A 21,156-nucleotide genomic window follows, 5' to 3' on the forward strand; every position below is an offset into this window, starting at 1 on the left:
TGTATTAAGAGAGAGCTTTTATTTTGCAACAATGCTTAATCGGTAAAAAAAACTTGGGGCTTAAAACATTCCAAAAAGGGAAAAGTGTCTCTATCTGACAATTATGTGGTACTCAAAATCCACAAGTTATAAACAGTCTCTTGGACTAAAATATCACAGATGTTGATCATTACTTCCTGGTACAATATTTGTTACAGTAGGGTCAACAGATGTATTGTTTTTGTATTGTTAATTAGATCTTTTTTCAGTTTATTACCTTTTTGGGGGTTTTGATTTGTACGTTTGCCTTTGTCTTCATTTCAACGCTTTAGATGTTCTCAAAGTCACTCGATGTTTGCACACTATATAGATATTTATATTTCTTTCACATCTCTTACATAGCTAAAGAAGATATTTTAATGGTGAGGGAATGAGAGGTTTTTAGCAATAATGTCCTGCTGATGTATGTATGTATGCTGTGTGAAACACTGTGTTCAGCCAGTGCTAGGAAAGAACCTCACTGAGCTCTTTTAATTAACTACTTTATTTGACACTCAAGAATGGTTCATGTTTCTGTCTTAATACATTTTTAATGATCGTCGTTCTTTCAGAAGCTGTAAACAAGATTTTCAGTTCTTTTACGGTGATAGAAGCTCGTTTTGGTTTGTTTTTTTATTTTATGATAAGAAAAAAATAAAACAAATAAGTACCTTTTTTGGCTCGTGTCTGTGTCCCTCCCTCTGCTGAATCTTTGGCTGTTTTTTACTGAGCTCATGAAAGCGCCAGTATCACTGAGCACTGAGAACTTTGCTCTGATAGGTGTAATACATTAACTCTTCTTGCTCAAGCACATACGTCTTTTCCAGCCATTTTTATATGCTATGCAAAAAAAACACACACACAAAAACACCAATCTTGCAATGCTGACACTTGTCATTCTTCAAAATTTACACCACAAACATTTATCCAAATCCTTTAAAATCATGTAAGTTGTCATGTCCATCATTTTCACCACAGTTAAGAGTGAAATAATAGTCTGGTATTCCGTGGGGAAATGATTTTCCTAAAGCAACATATAAACCGCGGTGAGACATGGACATCATTAGCGGATGGATGAGGGCAGAAGGTCTCCAGCACAGCACCCGTGTGCAGCATGATCCTGCAGTGACAGGATTGATCATTTACTGAGTATTGGGAAAGCAGTCGAGAACCTTGGAGCCACTAATAACGACCAAGAGCGTCTTTTGCTGACACTTCATGCAAAATGGAGAAGGTAAATGTTTTCATCTGTCGTCATAAATTCAAATGGATAATGAAAATGCAGTCTATGATTGATAGGTTGATCATGCTGTACAGTAGATGCATATTTAATTTAAATGCATTTTTTGTGGAATGTTTTGAATTTACTCTTGTATGAATGAGACAGCAGACATGATAGTCATGACATGCAGAATCATGAATGCAGATGTTATTCATGCTGTGATTGAGATGTTTCTGGGTTTATCGTTGTTACTGTGATTTGACTAAATAAACAACCATTTAGTTAAAAATGGACAAATGAATCACAAAAATGACCAGAATATGGATTCTGGTTCAGTACTAACTGACGAGTACGAATTTTTGTACTTAAGAAATACAACAGTTTTTAGATGATATACAAGGACCTGGTCATTCTATTTATATGACCGTTTATTTACATAAGTACTTGGTAATGTGAATGAACTCTGTGTACCTGCTCTATACACACATTTGTTCTTTGTGACTGTGCATTATTTATACTATAGTGGATAATTGTAGCAACGTAATCTGAGCAAAACACACTATTAAATTAGTATTACCAGAGATTTTCAGTCTATCAAGAGCTTTAATTCTGTTTACTCCAGTATTACTCACTGCACAAAAAAAACATATCTACATTTCAGATATTTTAAAAGCATATTTTTAGTTGCATCACCTCAATTATCTTGAGTAAAATGTGTAAATCCAACTTTATCTAATCATGTTTATTGAGCTAAAATCAAATGTTTGTTCAAACACAGATAAATACTTACACAATGCACATTGGTACAATAAGGTCTCATTAGTTAACATTAGTTAATGTATTAACTAACCATGAGTAATGCATTTGTTACAGTATTTATGAATCTTTGTTGATGTTAGTTGTTAATACAGTTTGTTCTTGTTAGTTCACAGAGCATTACATAATGTTAAATACAACTTGATTTTAACAATGCATTAGTAAATTGTTCATTCTTAGTTCACGTTAACTAAAGTAGTTGGCTAATGTTAACCATAGACTGTAAAAAAATATATAATTTTTTTTGGTCCTTTCATTAGATGTTAACTAATGAAACCTTATTGTAAAGTGTTACCTCCACATTTTATTATTGGTATAAATAAAAACATGAACGTAATTGTTGTAAAAGATTGTCATGTAAAAGAGCGCAATTTTATTAAATTGGATGCATTATATTTTAGTTCACAAACATTTTCTTTCATTCAGTTCAATAGACCTTATGCGCCAGAGAAACAAGCGTGCAGCCATCTTTAGAAAATTGTCTTTGAACTTCCGGTTTTGCGGTAGCTCTGTATGGCATCGTTGTCGAAGAGTAATTAGCTGGTGAAATGGATTTACTTATTGTAGAGTTGACGAAGGTTATCACGAGCATTGTAATGTTTAAAGCAGATGTCAGTAGACCGGGAAGATTTTTAAACAGGCAGTTCATTCTTAAATACGTAAGATCCATAGACAGTATATAAACGGTAAGATCGCTGTGGAAATACAAACCGGAAGAAAAAAGAAAACAAGCGCCGCGCTGAAAAGGGGCGGGGCTACATTCGATTAAGAGTAAATAAATATGTACTTGAGCATTGTCATTTTTTGCAGATCATTTTGTTTGTTTCACTAATTTCTGTAACAATAAGTAGAAATATCTCATTTGTTCATATTAGTTAATGCATTACCTAAAATGAACTAATGAGGAGCAACATTTTTACAGCATGTATTAACCACTATGATATTCACTGTGCATTAACTAATGTTAACAAATAAAACATTTGATCTGTATTAGTAAATGTTGTGATTAACATTAGTTTAGATTAAATGCTGAAGTACTGTTCACATTGGTTATTGTTATCTAGTAACAAATGAAACCTTTTTGTAAAGTGTGCCCTAATTTCCCTTTAATAAAGAATAAATCAGTACAGTACGTTGAACGTTTATGTGTGTGTGTGTGTGTGTGTGTGTGTGTGTGTGTTAACGGTTGTCCTGTTTTCCTGTCTCGCAGCAGTTAACAGGCACACTCGCTCTGGCAGTGTTCACAGCCACACTTGGATCTCTTCAGATGGGATACAGCCTGGGAGTCATCAATGCCCCACAGAAGGTCAGTAGTCATCACACCATCATTACAACCTTCACACTCCCAGCTGCATTCTGAGCCAGAATGATATGGATTTATCTGCTTAAGATTATATCTTCAAGAGAAAGGACTTTTGTTCTGTATCATTATTAGATAGGATTTGTCATGGCAGTGTGCCATTTGTGTTGTAGGTCATTGAGAGGCACTATGCGAGATCTCTTGGTGTCTATAATGAAGAACTGGCCCGTAGAGAAGGAGGAAACACCACAGAACATGAAGAAGCTTCTGATCCTTCTGTGGTCATGTACTGGTCCTTGTCTGTGGCCATCTTCTCCATTGGAGGCATGGTGTCCTCCTTTCTAGTGAGCTTTGTTAGCGACTTCCGTGGAAGGTGGGGTATCTGTCAACTTGGGAATTATTATTTGCGATAACATAAAAAGGAAAGCGCTCAGTGATGTGAATTGCAAGAAATAGCTTCAGCTTTCTTTATCTTGAAGAATTAAGATTTATATGTTCAGATATAGTAGAATGACTCATTTGTGTTCCTCTCTGTATAATATTGATTTACAGGATCAAAGGCATGCTGGCAATAAATATCCTTGCCATAACAGCTGGGCTGCTCATGAGCCTGGCTAAGATGGGCACACCTTACCTCATGGTGATAGCAGGACGCGCTATCATGGGACTGTACTGTGGTAAGACAGAGTATTGCCTATTCAGAGAATCTTGAAAGAAAGTCTAGTTTGAAAGTAGCTAATCATAACTGATGCATATAAAAATAACAATAAATAGTAAAAAATGGAGTGAAATTTTATTTAAATGATAAATTATACAAATAAGAAGAAACAAGAACACGTAAGATAAAAAGGAAACAGGTCTTTTAATAATAACAACCTTGGTCTAATAATAATTCAAAAGCAATATCATATGAGCAGAGCTGTACAGCAAGCTGTTTAGAAAATCAATGAGTGGGACATTGCTTTATAGCAGTTCAATAAACAAGAATTTATTACTGAGTAACTTACATTTTAAATACAATATTTCCAGTTATTTTGTTGATTTTCTGTTTCTCATTATTCATATTTGGCTACATTAGGCCAATGGGGTTTTCCTAATTCACATTACAATCAACAAATAATTAATTAATTAATAATTAATAAAAAAAGGAAATTTAATTTAACTCAAATGAAAACGATTCAAAATTCAAATCAGTAAAATGATCCAATCTTCTCATCAACAAAAGTAATTCCAAATTAAGTCAAAATATAAACCTTTGTGTACAACACAGTAGCAGTGTTTCCTTAATGAATCAGTGTTTTTGAATGATTCAGTTGAGTGAATGATACAATGACTCACTCATACAGGCAGCACTTGCTTCATTCAACAAATCAGTGTGAAGGATGCATGATTCAATCATTGCTTCGTCTGAAATCGCATACTATAGGTACTACATTTGGTTTGAAACGTACTTTGCAACCGTTAAAAAGACATTATACATTCTATATAGTATGAATGTGTGTAGTATGAATAAAATTAGGATGTACTACATACCCCATTCTTAAATTATTTTCCGTGGCCTCATGGGATAGTAAAGTGTCCATCAAATGTGCACTTCAGAATCTTGCTAGAAGTAGTAGGTCATCCAGGTACTTTTCGCCTACTGTTTTATGAATACTTTGAATACTCAACTCACATATAGTTTTTTGCCTACGATACAGTATGGAGGTAGGCATATTCAGATGCATCGTTGTCGCTGCCTACAAAGGAAGTAGCACTATATATATACAGTGAGGAAAATAAGTATTTGAACACCCTGCTACCTCTCCAACTTAGAAATCATGGAGGGGTCTGAAATTGTCATCATAGGTGCATGTCCACTGTGAGAGACATAATCTAAAAAAAAAAAATCCAGAAATCACAATGTATGATTTTTTAACTATTTATTTGTATGATACAGCTGCAAATAAGTATTTGAACACCTGAGAAAATCAATGTTAATATTTGGTACAGTAGCCTTTGTTTGCAATTACAGAGGTCAAACGTTTCCTGTAGTTTTTCACCAGGTTTGCACACACTGCAGGAGGGATTTTGGCCCACTCCTCCACACAGATCTTCTCTAGATCAGTCAGGTTTCTGGGCTGTCGCTGAGAAACACGGAGTTTGAGCTCCCTCCAAAGATTCTCTATTGGGTTTAGGTCTGGAGACTGGCTAGGCCACGCCAGAACCTTGATATGTTTCTTACAGAGCCACTCCTTGGTTATCCTGGCTGTGTGCTTCGGGTCATTGTCATGTTGGAAGACCCAGCCTCGACCCATCTTCAATGCTCTAACTGAGGGAAGGAGGTTGTTCCCCAAAATCTCGCAATACATGGCCCCGTTCATCCTCTCCTTAATACAGTGCAGTCGCCCTGTCCCATGTGCAGAAAAACACCCCCAAAGCATGATGCTACCACCCCCATGCTTCACAGTAGGGATGGTGTTCTTGGGATGGTACTCATCATTCTTCTTCCTCCAAACACGTTTAGTGGAATTATGACCAAAAAGTTCTATTTTGGTCTCATCTGACCACATGACTTTCTCCCATGACTCCTCTGGATCATCCAAATGGTCATTGGCAAACTTAAGACAGGCCTTGACATGTGCTGGTTTGAGCAGGGGAACCTTCCGTGCCATGCATGATTTCAAACCATGACACGTCTTAGTGTATTACCAACAGTAACCTTGGAAACGGTGGTCCCAGCTCTTTTCAGGTCATTGACCAGCTCCTCCCGTGTAGTTCTGGGCTGATTTCTCACCTTTCTTAGGATCATTGAGACCCCACGAGGTGAGATCTTGCATGGAGCCCCAGTCCGAGGGAGATTGACAGTCATGTTTAGCTTCTTCCATTTTCTAATGATTGCTCCAACAGTGGAACTTTTTTCACCAAGCTGCTTGGCAATTTCCCCGTAGCCCTTTCCAGCCTTGTGGAGGTGTACAATTTTGTCTCTAGTGTCTTTGGACAGCTCTTTGGTCTTGGCCATGTTAGTAGTTGGATTCTTACTGATTGTATGGGGTGGGGTGGACAGGTGTCTTTATGCAGCTAACGACCTCAAACAGGTGCATCTAATTTAGGATAATAAATGGAGTGGAGGTGGACATTTTAAAGGCAGACTAACAGGTCTTTGAGGGTCAGAATTCTAGCTGATAGACAGGTGTTCAAATACTTATTTGCAGCTGTATCATACAAATAAATAGTTAAAAAATCATATATTGTGATTTCTGGATTTTTTTTTTTTTAGATTATGTCTCTCACAGTGGACATGCACCTACGATGACAATTTCAGACCCCTCCATGATTTCCAAGTGGGAGAACTTGTTAGCAGGGTGTTCAAATACTTATTTTCCTCACTGTATATATATCAGATTATATCAGATATCAATAGAGATAGATTAAATGACTTCACGTGCTAAGATGATCTGACTGGTGTACACACTCTAGGCATTCATTCATTACAGATATTTACTTAAATGTATTTGTTTTATTACATTGCTCTGTATATGTTTTGTATGTTTATGCAAAATGTTTTGATTGACATATGTGTTATAGGTCTGTCATCTGGCCTGGTGCCCTTGTACATTGGAGAGATTTCTCCAGTGAAGTACAGAGGGGCTATGGGAGCGCTCCACCAACTGGCTATTGTAATTGGCATTCTTCTTAGTCAAGTGAGTGTCAAATCCACAAATACATAAAGATTCAAAGGTTCATAGCGGGAACTGAATATTTAAATGTATTAAATAAAAGAGCATGGCCATACATGACCTTCCATGGCAAATCAGTTTAACAATCACCTAAAACAATTGTGATAAAAAATAGTGATGCTTTGTAATAGCTTTTCAATGCAAAAAGTAATACGAATTTGTATTTTAAGTCAAACGTGTATGTAGTCTAAGGTCACATTATCTGCTCTGAGTCTTCATCACTTTTAAAAAATGAAGCTTTTATTGAAGTTTAATCTTTGTCGGCTCTTATTAGAAGTTGTAAGATGTGTGCAGGTGTCCTTGTTATCCACAGGTCATTGGTCTGGAGTTCCTGCTGGGAAATGATGACATGTGGCACGTGTTGTTGGGTCTTTCTGGAGCTCCTGCCATCCTGCAGAGTCTGCTGTTGCTTCTGTGCCCAGAGAGTCCTCCATACCTCTACATCAAACTGGGCAAAGTGGAAGAAACATGCAAGAGTATGTGCCAAAGTCTTCTCACTCCTTAACTCTTAGACAATGTATGCTTAAACATATCATTTGTATTTATAGAGTAGAGAGATCGTTTTTGTGCAGTGGTAAAAATAGAAACATTTTGAGGATGATCTCATAATAGGCCTTAACTTTAGTCATTAAGTTTAAAGAATAAAGTCAACATTAGAGTAGCAATTTTTTGAGAATAAAGTTTTGTGAGATTGAAGTCGCAATATTATGAGAATTAATAAAGTAGCATCACAGTGAAGTTGAGTTGTCCACTGGTTGCTACAGATTGCACAAAACAGGCAATTTCCTGAATGTCTGTCTGGTTATTTCTCCTTAATAAATTCAATTTCCTACTGTTCATAACCGCTGCCAGATACTAATGAAAACTCTGTGCCGATTTGCCAAAAGTATTTCTTTGTTAGTAAATATTAACACATGCTAATCATGCTAGTCTCTAAATTCTCCAAATCCATTCTCTGCATTGATGAACATTTATTTATGTTAAAAGGTTTGCTTATAGGAATATATATATATATATATATATATATATATATATATATATAAATGACTTTTTATATATATATATAAAATTCCCCTCAAAATACTTTCACGCCATATTACACAAAATGTATGACTTTATATGATACTTTTTTTAAATATATGTGATAAAAACAGTGATGCTTTATAATTGCTTTTCAATGCAAAAAGTAATACGAATTTGTATTTTAAGTAAAATGCTTATGAAGTCTTTATATTTACAACATTACAACCTTATTCTCATCATAACCTTATGAATTTGTTCTTGTAACATTATGAATTCGTTTTTTTTTTTTTTTTTTTTTTCGTGCCACTAAAACACTGTCATAATAATTTGAATGTTTTACAATTTAATTAATTATCTTCTCTCTAAAGGCCCGTTCATAGCCAGAAGGAACACTATAATGACAAATATTCTTCAAAAAAATTGTGGGGGGAAAAAAGGGATTCCAAAAATATTGTTACTCTGTGTCGTTGTTGTCATAGTTGTGACATGGACTCCTCTATTCTCTTAGAGTTGAGTGATTTTTAAAACATAAAAAATATATTTGATTTTTAAAACATAAAAAATAACTTAGTTGTCGTTATAGTTATTGTTTTTGGTGTCAACAGGCCTTTATTCTGAACTTCCCCAAAGATCAGACAAAATAATGATGCTCAGTTTTTCCTGTCCTTTTTCCTTCTGGTAGGTCTGAAAAGGCTGAAGGGAGATTACGACACCTCGAAGGACATAGCAGAGATGCAGGCGCAGAAGGAGGAGGCCATGAAAGAGGAGAAGATGTCCATCCTGCGTCTGCTCCGGTCCTCTGTGTACCGCCAGCAGCTCTTTGTGGCCCTGATGATGCATTTCTCCCAGCAGTTCTCTGGGATCAACGCTGTACGCTCAATTTTACTCCCCTACTCCAATTTTATTTGAAAAAAAAAAAAACATTTCAATTGAAGTTTTATGGACCACATTACTATTATACTACAGTAATATTTGATCTTGTTTTTGTGTTTTTTCTAGATCTTTTATTACTCTACTTCGATCTTCCAGACTGCAGGGGTTGGTCAGCCTGTGTATGCCACTATTGGAGTGGGAGTTGTAAACATCATTTTCACCCTTGTGTCGGTAAATAGACACTAATTTAAAGGCAAACACCGGCTGCTGAGGAACAGGCTCTCGTCTCTTAGAAACAGCAGTGTGCCGTTGCCTCTTGGGTCTTACTTTCCTTTAATGCTTTTTGACAGTAACTCGACTGATATTGTAGATAAATCCAACTTAGTTGAGAGCGTGTTTCTTTAGACAACAGCTAGCAGAACTGATTATTAGAACTGAAAGGCAGAACTACACTCATTAGCACTATGATCATAATTTGTCCAAATTTAGATTAGATTTATAAAATAAAATTGCTGACATTATCAGTCATGCTCATGTTTCACACCGCACCTTGAATCTTGTGAAAGGATTATATAATAAGTTATAATAACTGCTGGATCGGCAGAGGCCTGTGGGCTAATGGAGCTGGAGAGAAGCCATATTTTATCACCACTTTGCAGTGTTTATCTATGCTAGTTCAAGGGCAGCCTGCTAGTGAAAACAGTTTTGAGCAATGAGTCAATAGCTACTCTAAATCAAATAATCCATTCAGAACATGTTTTGATTAATCTGGTGCATGAAAGCACAATGCTTTTAGAAAGTCATTTTTCAGATTTTAGCTCTAAAGAAATGAATAGTCATTTTGAAAAATATGTTGTATATATAATTTCACATGAGATTCTTCCACAAGATTCTGCTCAGCTCTTTTCCTCACAATTTTTCACAATTAAAAAAAAAAAAATCAGTATCACGAGTTAATATCTTTCAATTAATTTTTTTTTTTAAAATTGCATCAGTATTGCGAGTAATAAAAAAGTCTGAATTGTGGGTTATAAACTCGTAACTGTGAGTTATAAAATCAAAATTGCGAGAAATAAATTCACAATTGTGAGTAAAAAGTCAAAATTTTTAGATATAAATTTGCAATTGTGAGAAAAAACTCAAAATTGTGAGATATAAATTCACAATTGTTAGAAAAAGTTAAAATTGTGAGATGTAAATATGCAATTGTGAGAAAAAAGTCAGAATTGTGGGAAATAAATTCACAATTGTGAGGAAAAAAGTCTAAATTGTGGGATATAAATTCACAATTGTGAGAAAAAAAAATTGAATTGTGAGATATAAATTCACAATTGTAAGAAAAAAAGTCAGAATTGTGAGATAAATTTGTGGAGGAAACAAGCTTCTATAGAAGTCAGATAAAAACAGCTTAATAAAAATAAAGAGTTGCCTCATGAAGGCCACCATGTTGCGATCACATGACCAGCCAAATATTTTTAATTTTGTGGCTGAATTGTGATTTTGGTGGTGTGCAACCCCTAAAATCTGGTGGTAATATGGAAACATTATAGAAAGAGTGGAAAAATAAAATATAAATGAATAATAATAAATATTAAACAATATAATAGTAGACAGTAGTAATAAAAATGATTATTATTAAACAGTAGATACAATTTTTTGAATAATGAATAAATTAATAATAAAAATCAATTATAATACATATGGATAAATATCCAAATATCACTACAGCCTAAAAATAACTGGTTGTGCTGGTTCAACAGTTCAAAACCACTAGATGTCAGTATATGGCAAAAATATATATAAATAAATAATGAATTGAAACCTTCGAGAAGTCTTTAAGCATACAGGCAATCGTAGATGATTCTTGCGATTCTTGAACAGTCTGCTTCATTTATGTGTCTGTATGCGCGCTCTCCAGGTGATCTTGGTGGACAGAACGGGCAGACGAACTCTCACTCTGGTTGGGTTGGGAGGAATGTGTTGCTGTGCAGTGGCCATGACAGTGGGTCTGGCATTTCAGGTATGATTGGCATTTTTAAATATGAAAGAAACTCTAATTCAGGAGGTATAGAGTATCTGAAATTGGCATTAGACAGAGTGGTCTGTGATTGTTTAATAATTCTCTCTCTTCTGCTTTTCAGGATGTTTACTCATGGATGAGCTACCTCAGCATGACGGCCATATTCATGTTCGTGTCTTTCTTTGAGATCGGGCCTGGACCAATCCCGTGGTTCATCGTGGCAGAGATCTTCAGTCAGGGACCACGTCCAGCAGCCATCGCATTAGCTGGGTGTTGCAACTGGACATGCAATTTTATTATTGGCATGTTTTTCCCTTATTTAGAGGTAAGAGTTTCCTGCATCTCTACAATTGTGCAGTATTCGTACATGCCATCACTACACAAGGTCTTCAAAATAAGAATAAATCTAACTTTGCTTTGGTCCCTAGAGTCTTTGTGGGAGCTATGTCTTCATCATTTTTGCAGTACTCCTGTTCGGTTTCACCGTTTTCATCTACTTGCGTGTACCTGAAACAAAAGGGAAGACTTGTGAAGAGATAGCAGCAGTTTTCCACCGCAAACGTGGAGCCCCCCCTTCCAAACCTCAAGAAGAGGCTGAGATGGTGCAGCTCAAGGGCTCAACAGAGGCCTGAAGGAGGACCTTTGGTTTATGGCAACTGTGGAATGAACCTTGTTACTGCAGTCACAGAACTTTCCTGTTATGACATAACTGAATCTGATCTGCTGTATATTCCACTAAGCCTCAAGCAGAGCTCATCCTTTGACAGGAAATAATTAGTCTAGATGCTATAGTAAAGAGATTAACTAAACACAAGAGCATAATATTGACAGACAGTGCAATATATACACTGGCCTTGGCGCAGCTGATGTTGAATTTAGATGATTGTATATTACTTTTATATTCCCAAAGTTATATATGTGTTAAAAAATATTTTTAAAGGCATCACATTGTAAAATAATAGTTTTTTTCAGTGTATTGATGGTTGCAAATTTAAAGTGATTTGTCCTTTCAGTTTAGGGGAGAATTTTTTATGTCACCTGAAATTTGTGTGATAATAAGCTATAAATCAACTGAAAGAAGGTTATACAAACTTACATAAGTAATATGGGAGTTATGATATATTTAAAATGAATCTATGAAGGAAGATCATCTACAATTGTTTAGTGTATACATATATTCAAAGACAAAATGTAAGAATTTCTTACATTTTGTTCTAGAGTTACAATGGTTATTACATTTGTGTATTTTTTTGCCATTATAAAATTACTCATATTTTAAAGTAAACCATTCCAACTTAAAACAACCTTAATTATTTGCTTTGCTATAGATATCTAAAAATCCCAAGACTGTTAGGACATAACAATTACTTTATAGTTTTGCAGAATAGAAGCAGAATCCTTCAATTGTATTATATTAAATGATACATAGGAAGGCAACACAATGGTGCTGAAACCCTTTTCATGTGTCTATTACTCTGTTGCTATAGTCATTCTTCCATTTAAAGTTATACTTCATGGCAGTTTGATGAGTGTCAAAGTACATGGAAAGTTGCAGTGAATGTTTTGTTTACTCTATTGTTAAAAAGTTTGGGGTTTGCAAGTCTCTTATTTACTCACCAAGGCTGCATTTATTTGATCAAAAATAAAGTAAAAACAGTAATTGTGAAAAAATTAATTATATGTTTTAATATATGCTATTTTAAAATGCAATTTATTCCTTTTTATACTCCTCAGTGTTTTCAAAATCTTTCAAAAAATTTGGTATGCAATGTTGAATAAGGTGGAATGTGGAGCCCCAAATTAGTCTTCAGATCCTTCTCTAATGAACTGATTTTTTTGCTATTAGATAGTAGCCCTACTACAGAACAAATAATTATAAAGTCCGAAATCATCATATTTTGTAATTGCTGATGGGAAGAGCTAACACAATAATGGCATATGATACATTCAACTATGAAATAAGGGTTTGGCTCAAGAAGAAGGGTTAACTTGCTCTCAGGACAAGGGTACGTTTCAGAAATGACAGCAAGGTGCCACGTGTTTGCAATGAAAACAATGATAAATAAAACTTATTTTATCAATTAAATTTGATGGCCAAAACATTGGTGTGATATTTTTGTACGTTGTCCTTTAAAGTTGTACTATTTCGTGATTTTTTTTGCTGTTGTTGTTTCATAATTGCTTTTTTCTGCTTAAATTTGAGCACTGCGCAGGCAGCTGTAGCAGTTTCTCCTCGTGCATGAGAATCTCGTTGCCGTAAAGTTGCGCGCATGCGCAGATCTTTCCGTCTTTTGTTGGAAGGGAATGACTGGCGTTTTCAATGCTCTCTGCTACAGCATCGCAACATTTATAGGCGAATCCTCTTAATACAACACACAGCGTGTGGATACTACTCTGGAAGAGGATTTGGCGATTCAAGACGGTGTCCCGAAGCGGTCGATTGTGTGATCTCGAGCGTCTGGGTGTGGAGTTGTTTTATTTTGCATGTGTGTCAAAGCTAGAAAGAGCAGCATAACGGCCTGGCAAAAGTTCTTGATTCCCATGCGAACATCTCTGTTTACTCGTTTTTGAACAATGTTCCATGATAAGGGTTTGTTCCCGAGCAAAAGCAAGGTTTATATGTTTGTAAGCTAATATACGTTCTTTAAATGATTCGGTCAACTTAGTAGTTCCGGTTAACTTTGCGTGTAAGTTAGCTGTAAAGTGAGCCATTCATCCAGCTCAAACATTCAAACGGCGCCTCTGACTGCATTAGATTAGGCGAATTTAGCGAGGTTCAACTTTTGCGCGCCTTTTGTGGGTGTCCAGGCCGTGGTAGATTTGTTCACATTTACAACATTGGCAATGAGTTCGTAGTCAAGTTTAAGTTACGGTCTATTAGAGCACCGCAAACAGCTTAAATGTTGTTTTAGCTTTAACGTGCTCTCTGTTAAGTCTGTAATATTTACACATTAACCGACAAATGGATGTTCTATCGTTATTTCAGCAAAATGTGCGAATGTTTCACCACACTTGTAGGGATAGTTCACCCTAAAATGAGCATTCCGTCATTTCCTCACCCTCGCCTCGTGTCGCTCCTGTGTGACTTTGCTCTGTTGAACATAAGTTTTGGTTATCATTGACATTTGTTGTCTGTTGCAATTTCTCACATTTCCTTTTAGGTTTCACAGAAGAAATGAATTATGACGATTTAAAAAAATAAATAATTGGGTGAACTATCTCTTTAAAAGTACCATACGGTAATATTTTTGCACATGTGCCGTGGTACTACCTTGGCTTTTTAAGCGTAGTATATATCAAATTACCAAAGTGTTACTATCTGAGACCGTCTGTGCTCCTATGTAAATACAATTACATGCATGTGGTAATTATTCCGTTTTCTTCTGCGCACAGAATCCTCTTCGATTAACCCATCATGGCTGATCTTGATACTGATTTCACCAGTGGAGATGCTGGGGCTTCTCTAACCTTCCCCATGCAGTGCAGTGCTCTGCGTAAGAACGGCTTTGTGGTGCTAAAGGGACGTCCATGCAAGATTGTGGAGATGTCTACTTCCAAGACTGGCAAGCATGGACACGCCAAGGTATCAAATTAATAAACTCACTTTTGAGGGCTTAATTTAAAATAACGACCACATTGCATAATGCATTGCATGTTACTGAATCAGTAGCATTGTAATCATTAAAAGTTTAAAATGCATTTGCTTAATTTCCTTTTCAGGTGCACATGGTTGGAATAGACATATTTACTGGAAAGAAAAATGAAGATATCTGTCCTTCTACCCACAACATGGATGTTCCTAATATCAAGAGACTGGACTATCAAGTAAGCTCAAACCGTAGTCAACCTTAGGCCACATTTATCAATGTTCACATATACAGTGTAATGATTTGTGCTAAAGAATTTGCACTAAACAGAAAATGTAAACATTTGATCTATTCTGTGTCTTTTAATTGTGTATTTTTTGCCTTTCCTGTGGCACAGCTGGTTGGCATCACCGATGGCTACCTTTCCCTGCTGAAGGATAATGGAGATTTGCGTGAGGACCTCAAGCTGCCTGAGGGGGATCTGGGCAAAGAAATAGAGAGCAAATTTGAATCTGGGGATGAATTTCTGGTCTGTAGCTATTGCATCCTTTCAAATTAACATCAATTTGTATACTGTGAGCCTGTTCATTTTTTTAATAGACTTTTTAGATGAAGAGGTTTTATTAATTTAATTTAGATCAGGGGTCTAGATCATAAGGACCCCTTAGTGGACATTGGATTGGTCCTTAGTGACTGATCATGGGTCCACACACCATGTCAGAATTACCATAATTATGAGATTCTGGCTTGTAAAAAGCATTCATGTCCTTGTAGAACTTATTACAACTTACAAACTCCCTTTTTTTTTTTTACAAACAAATTTTCAGCGTACTCTGACTTGTACCATATGACTGCTGCCATGCCATGTGGAAAAAATCTAAATGGCAGCTTTTTTTTATTATTTTTAATTTAATGCAAGAATAACCTGAAAAATAAACAGACATTCATTAGTTTAATATAGCTTGCACAGAGTGGAATAACTATTATATCTTTATAATGCAATTTAATTGTACTTAATGCATGTTAATGTAGAAAGGACAAGGAGACATTAGGTGAACATCTTAACTTTTAGCTTATTAGGGATAAATTTGTATTTTGCTTAATACAATTTTCACATTGTTTGAGGTCAAATCATAATTGGTGGACCCCTGTTAAACACCTAAATTAGTTTTTTGGTAACACTTCAGTTTAGGGTCCAATTCTCACTATTAACTAGTTGCTTATTAGCATGCATGTTACTAGGATATTGTCTGTTTATTAGTACTTATAAAGCACATATGGCCTTATTCTGCATGAGCATATTCTACATCCTACCCAATACCTAAACTTAATTCCCTAACTATTAATTAGCAGTAATTAGGAGTTTGAGGCAAAAGTCGTAGTTAATAGTGATAATTGGACCCTAAACTAAAGTGTGACCAGTTGTTTTTCTAAATGCATTGTTTTAGTTCAGTTTAGTTGGACAAGTATTGGCAAAGCATTGACATTAAAGTTGCGATAAATCTTTTGTTCCACATTGTGATCTATATCCAAGTGTTACCGATTTTCGAAATAGAAAAAAATGTGGGATGTGGGCATTGCACTCAAATTAATGTAGTGAATGTAAACATTTGAGTTACATGAATTTAGAAAATGGATAGGGTGAATTCCCATTTCATGATGACTCTAAAAGTAGTCCTAGTGTTTTACTATGTCGTTTTGAAAAAGAGTTAATTTTTGTGACTTCTTTCTCTCTTTTAGGTCTCTGTGTTGGCTGCCATGGGGGATGAGTGTCCCATTGCCATCAAGCCCATGAGCTCATAATGAACAGAAGCTGACGGGCTGGTTGAGTGAGGGCCTCTGTACCACAAATATTGCATTTTAGTTCTAAAAGTCACCAAAGCCACAGCCTTCGCAAACCACCTAGAATCGTTTCTGTTAAACAGTAAAGATGCTGGACCTTTTGACCTGTCTCATGAGGTGTTGTCTAATCAGGATATTTCATATCACAAAGGGTTTCCTGCACGCTTGTTCTTTATTATTTCCCCCTCATTCATTCCTTTTTCATTATACAGATGCACTTTTATCATTCATTAAAAAAATGGGAATAGTTTTTTTAAAGCTCTTCTTATTGCAGAAACCTTTTTATTCATGCCGACAGGCCTTAAACTGTTGCAAACCAGGCAGCAGCCATTGAAGATTACCTCTATGAATCTCACTGACTAGTTTGCCGGCATTTGGTACATCTACATTCGTGCCAAAGCCTGTGTGTCTCAGGTAGGCTAGGATTTGTCTGAATGTCACTCTAACAGCTTGGCACTTGTTGGGGTGGCCGGCAACTAGCGATCCTAAGGCAGATAACGGACTAAAAAATTTTACTGACATATAATCCAGACCAAATGACCAAATATAATGTAGTTGATCTAAATTGCAAAACCTGTTTTTTTTTTGGAAGTAATTCTAGTTTTACTCCACCTGAACTTTTCTTTAGTTTAAGTTTACAGCATTTGACCCTCCATACTGAACACTTATTTTGGTAGCAAAGCAATAACCCAATACCTTTGTTACATCTTTTTAGTAGTAAGGGAAGATGTTAAGAAGGGCCTTTGAGCTTTGCACTGGCTAACCTGCTGTGATGCAGCAGTAATGAACGCCCTCTGTAACAAACTCTGTTTACAGTAGCTTTGCTATACAACAAATTTCTATGCTGCATAAATTAGCTTATTTTTTGTACTTACAGACAGGCACAGAGTGTGCACTAAAGGGCTTCAATATCAACACTTTCAGTTCACGCTCTATAGTATCTTACATGTACCTGGCTTGTTTACTGGTATAAAGGCTTTATTAGTTTTTTTCCCCCCTTCCACTTTAAGGGCACACTTTGCATTTGGCTCATAAAAATCTAGTATTTTGTAGTAGTAAGCATTTTTATTTTGTTTACTCAAATTCCTTTTTTGATGTAGAAATAAGGAGCGTTGCTATTGTATCTGCATATGGGTTCCTCTTGGTGTTAGGTTTGAATCGGAATTTTTTTTTTTATTATAATTTTTTTTACTCTAGAATGGACCAGCAAATATGAGAACTCTTGGTTGGGCAGAATGTTTTTTTTTTTCTTAAGAGGTATTTTCAGCTTTGTTGGGTGTCCTGTTTCAACTAATTTTTGTTATTGTTAATCTAGCTCTCGTATAAAAAGTAGCCTGAGAGCTCAAGTAAGTGGGAAGTATTGTATGGCTGTACAGTATTGAAAAGATTTCACGTTGGCATATAAATCTCAGCGAGTCTCTCAGGTTTCCAGTGTTCAGTTATTTTGCTGTTTGTAGTATTGGTCCTAAGTATCCCTGTAAAATACCTCTGTCTCTATCTGCAAATCATTAGTGTTCATGCTTGCGAGTGAATTACATGCGTTTTTTTTTTTTTTTTTTTTATATATATATAGATTCATATTTTTGGTTCTTTTCTTTAATTCAGCAGCTTGACTGAGTTAGACAGAAATGTGGGTCATTACCAGTGCAGACCGTAAGGAGATGCTTAATCAGACAAGCAGTAGAAATAATAGTGTTCAGTGTTTTTCATATGGCTAGTTGAATGATAATTGTAAGAAACCACAAATTGGGATATGAGGGGAGCAATTATAATAAACTCAACTGAAAAACATACAAGCTTTTGTGTTTTTTTGTTTGTTTTTTTCGTTTTGCAACAAGCCTGGCAAGACATTTTTAGTTCGGTTTAATATTTCTCTTTGGAGTATTATATATCTCTTGGATACGCACACGCACACACACACACGCATAACAAATATACTGTCATTTTGATTTCACAATTTAATGCATTCTTGTTGAATAGAAGTTATTTCTTTTTAAAAATCTTACTGACCCGAAACTTTTGAAAGTTAGTGAATGTAGTGTGTACCTAATTAGATTCTCTTTCAATGTCTATCTGAATTGTTATATCCCCTCATTAAAACTGTATAATTCCTAAAGAGAAAAATTGCAATAAGCAATTACAGCCAAAGCTTTGCATAGCTACAAATATACAATTTTGAATGGATTAGCAGTGTTTGTCTTTCCAGTGTTCCAATGAACAATTGACTCATAAAGAATCCCAGTTAACCAAAATTTGACAGTGTCTTAAACATTGTGCCCAATTGCTGCCAACAGTCAGTTCTGTGGTATTTTGTTGACATGCCAGCTTTGAAGGTTGAAACAAAAATGCCATTTTGCATGTCAGTCTGAAGTTGGCAAGCTTTTTAGCTTTCAATATTGTGCTTCTGATTATGATTTTTCTTCAAGTCTTGAAGATGCTTTGGCAGAGACTTCAGTCAGCAACTTGGGGGTCCTGACTTTGATACACTGCTTTATGTGATTTATTATTTTCACAAGTCTTATGACATTATATTTTTGCATTTCCCCTTTAAATTCCCTGAGTGGTCTCCTGTATTTTCATATTTATAAAATACTGTATCCACTAGATGTCAGTAAAGCACAGTAAAACCACCACTCCAGATTTGCCCAAACTGCTTTTGATTAAGAAACTTAGTTTTGTCCTTTTAGCTTTCCCCCTGTTTACATATGAGTCTGCTAACAGGAGCCCTGAGGCATTGCCAAATGGTTCCTATATAGAAATTATGTTCTGCTATACATTTCAGAGACGGATTGTGAATTGAAGTGCTCTGTTTACATTTCTCTGAAACAAGAACGTCATTCTAGGGGCCAGAATAAGATGTAGATTCAATGCAGATGTAGATGCCTTTCTGTCCATATGGTCTTATATGTACATATGTAAAACTAACATCCATTAGTTTTAATGATGCACAAATCCAGTGGTGAATCTTGTTGGTCCTCATATGTTCTGCTGCACATCGCTTCCAGATGCAGAAGAATCTGTCCTTTATTTCTTAGTCATTGTTTCATAGTGAGGAACATACAGAGCTGACAGCTGTTCTCACAAGTGAAGATGATCAAATTCAATATAGGAGTGTGTGGTTTCTTTCTTTAAAAAAAAAAAAAGTAGTATAATATCTTGAGATTTTGCTGTTTGTATCCATTATAGCAGGGACTTCAGATCTAAGGCATCTGCACTGTATGCTTAAACTGTCTGGTGCTCTAAATAGACTGAAATGATTTAGATCTTAATACTTTTTCTCCATTTGTACCTTTTTCTACAAAGTCCAAACTGTAAAATGCATAAAAAGGTGCATCAGTTCTATAATCTTTAACATTTTTTTTAAATGAGAATTACCTAATCATTGAATGTTTGTCTTTAGTTTAGTTGTCTTTTTTTCTTTTCTTTTTTTTTTTTTTAAAGCTAGTTATGACTTTAAGTGTCATTAAATTAATGGAGCAAGATTCCCTGATGTGTGTTCTGTTAGAGAATAACGCCGTCCTTGACCCCGCTTTCAAAACCACCTGCCATCTGAGGTCTGTTTACTTATGACCCATGATTTAAACTCCAGTCATCCTGAAGAGTGGAGGAGGTATTTTTCTTATACAGGAAACAAGGACATCTGAGTAAGACTACAAACTAAAGCAATAACAAAGCCCAGTTCCTCCTGTTACGGTATTTGCCCCACGAAGGGGCACTGAATTATGAGTCATCATTGTGCTCCTGTGAAGTTAGAGCTAATTTACCAGGCCCTAATCACCTCACCCTGATCCCAGACCAGTGATAACCTCACAGCAATCAGGTACTGCAACAAATTTGGTTTGAGCCCAAAGCACACTATATAGATGCTGTGATTAGGCTACTATACTTGATGCTGGGGTTTGGTTGCATCCTGCAAGCAACTGGTTTCCCAGATAGACAGATTCAGACTTTTAAATGTGGCCATTTCACTTATTCAACAATTTATTGTCATTCAACAATTAATTTTTTTCTTGATACTGTTACAGTTTCCTCACAGTTGACAGGTGTAGAGGCAATCAAAGAGTGTTTAAACTGTATTCAGAATAGCATAGCCTTACTACTCATATAAAGATATGGCAGAAATGTTATTGAAATACAGTAGTCAACATTTGAAGTGGATCAAAAAAGTTCATCAAAGTTGTCCTAAGACAAGAACGGTTATTGTTCAAAATTCATGTGTAACTTTGATGAAAGGTTTTGATCCACTTCAGATGTTGACTATACAGTAGCAGAATGACAGGGCCATTTTTGTTTTTGTTTTTGTGAAGGCCAGAGCGTCCCTGTTTTCATATGCTGCATGTTCGGAGTGGGTTTCGCGTACAACTGAGGGAACAGAAAACCCGGAGTGGAGCTGGAGACGGATGATTACAGAACACTATGTTCCACTCCACGCATTTGTGTTTTCTCCAGTCCGGCTTTCGGCGCTTGTTGACGCGGGAAGTCTGCCGCTGTGGCTTCTTTTGGAACGTTTTTCATTCGTTGGCGGAGAAGGAAGGAACTGGCTACTGTGGCTAGTGTCTAACTTTTGACAGAAACGTAAGTTAACCCACCATAAATTAATTTACTGTTTATATAAATCAGGAGTGCCCAGTCCTGTTCCTGGAGGTCTACCCATTTGCAGAGTTCAGATCCAACCATGAATCAACACACTTGATTTTCAAGTGCTCCTTGGACAGACAAACATGTAATCCCGTAAA

General features: G+C 35.9%; 2 protein-coding genes across 2 annotated transcripts; both read left to right on the plus strand.

The window, feature by feature from the left end:
• The first annotated feature begins 772 nt into the window (after positions 1-772).
• Positions 773-13,087, plus strand: slc2a2 (solute carrier family 2 member 2). Its single transcript, XM_079875853.1, has 11 exons — positions 773-1,252; positions 3,267-3,362; positions 3,530-3,729; positions 3,909-4,033; positions 6,924-7,039; positions 7,389-7,551; positions 8,781-8,968; positions 9,098-9,202; positions 10,890-10,991; positions 11,113-11,316; positions 11,420-13,087. Exons 1-11 carry the CDS (start codon positions 1,244-1,246, stop codon positions 11,621-11,623), a joined length of 1,512 nt encoding a protein of 503 aa, XP_079731979.1. The 5' UTR covers positions 773-1,243; the 3' UTR covers positions 11,624-13,087.
• A 174-nt stretch (positions 13,088-13,261) lies between these two features.
• Positions 13,262-16,521, plus strand: eif5a2 (eukaryotic translation initiation factor 5A2). The gene is made up of 5 exons (XM_079875231.1): positions 13,262-13,453; positions 14,385-14,574; positions 14,712-14,816; positions 14,976-15,107; positions 16,319-16,521. The coding sequence occupies exons 2-5, from the start codon at positions 14,407-14,409 to the stop codon at positions 16,379-16,381; spliced, it is 468 nt and encodes a 155-aa protein (XP_079731357.1). The 5' UTR covers positions 13,262-13,453; positions 14,385-14,406; the 3' UTR covers positions 16,382-16,521.
• The last annotated feature ends 4,635 nt before the right edge of the window (positions 16,522-21,156 follow it).

The sequence above is a fragment of the Squalius cephalus genome (genome assembly GCF_949319135.1).
Source record: "Squalius cephalus genome assembly, chromosome: 7".
Taxonomy (NCBI): domain Eukaryota; kingdom Metazoa; phylum Chordata; class Actinopteri; order Cypriniformes; family Leuciscidae; genus Squalius; species Squalius cephalus.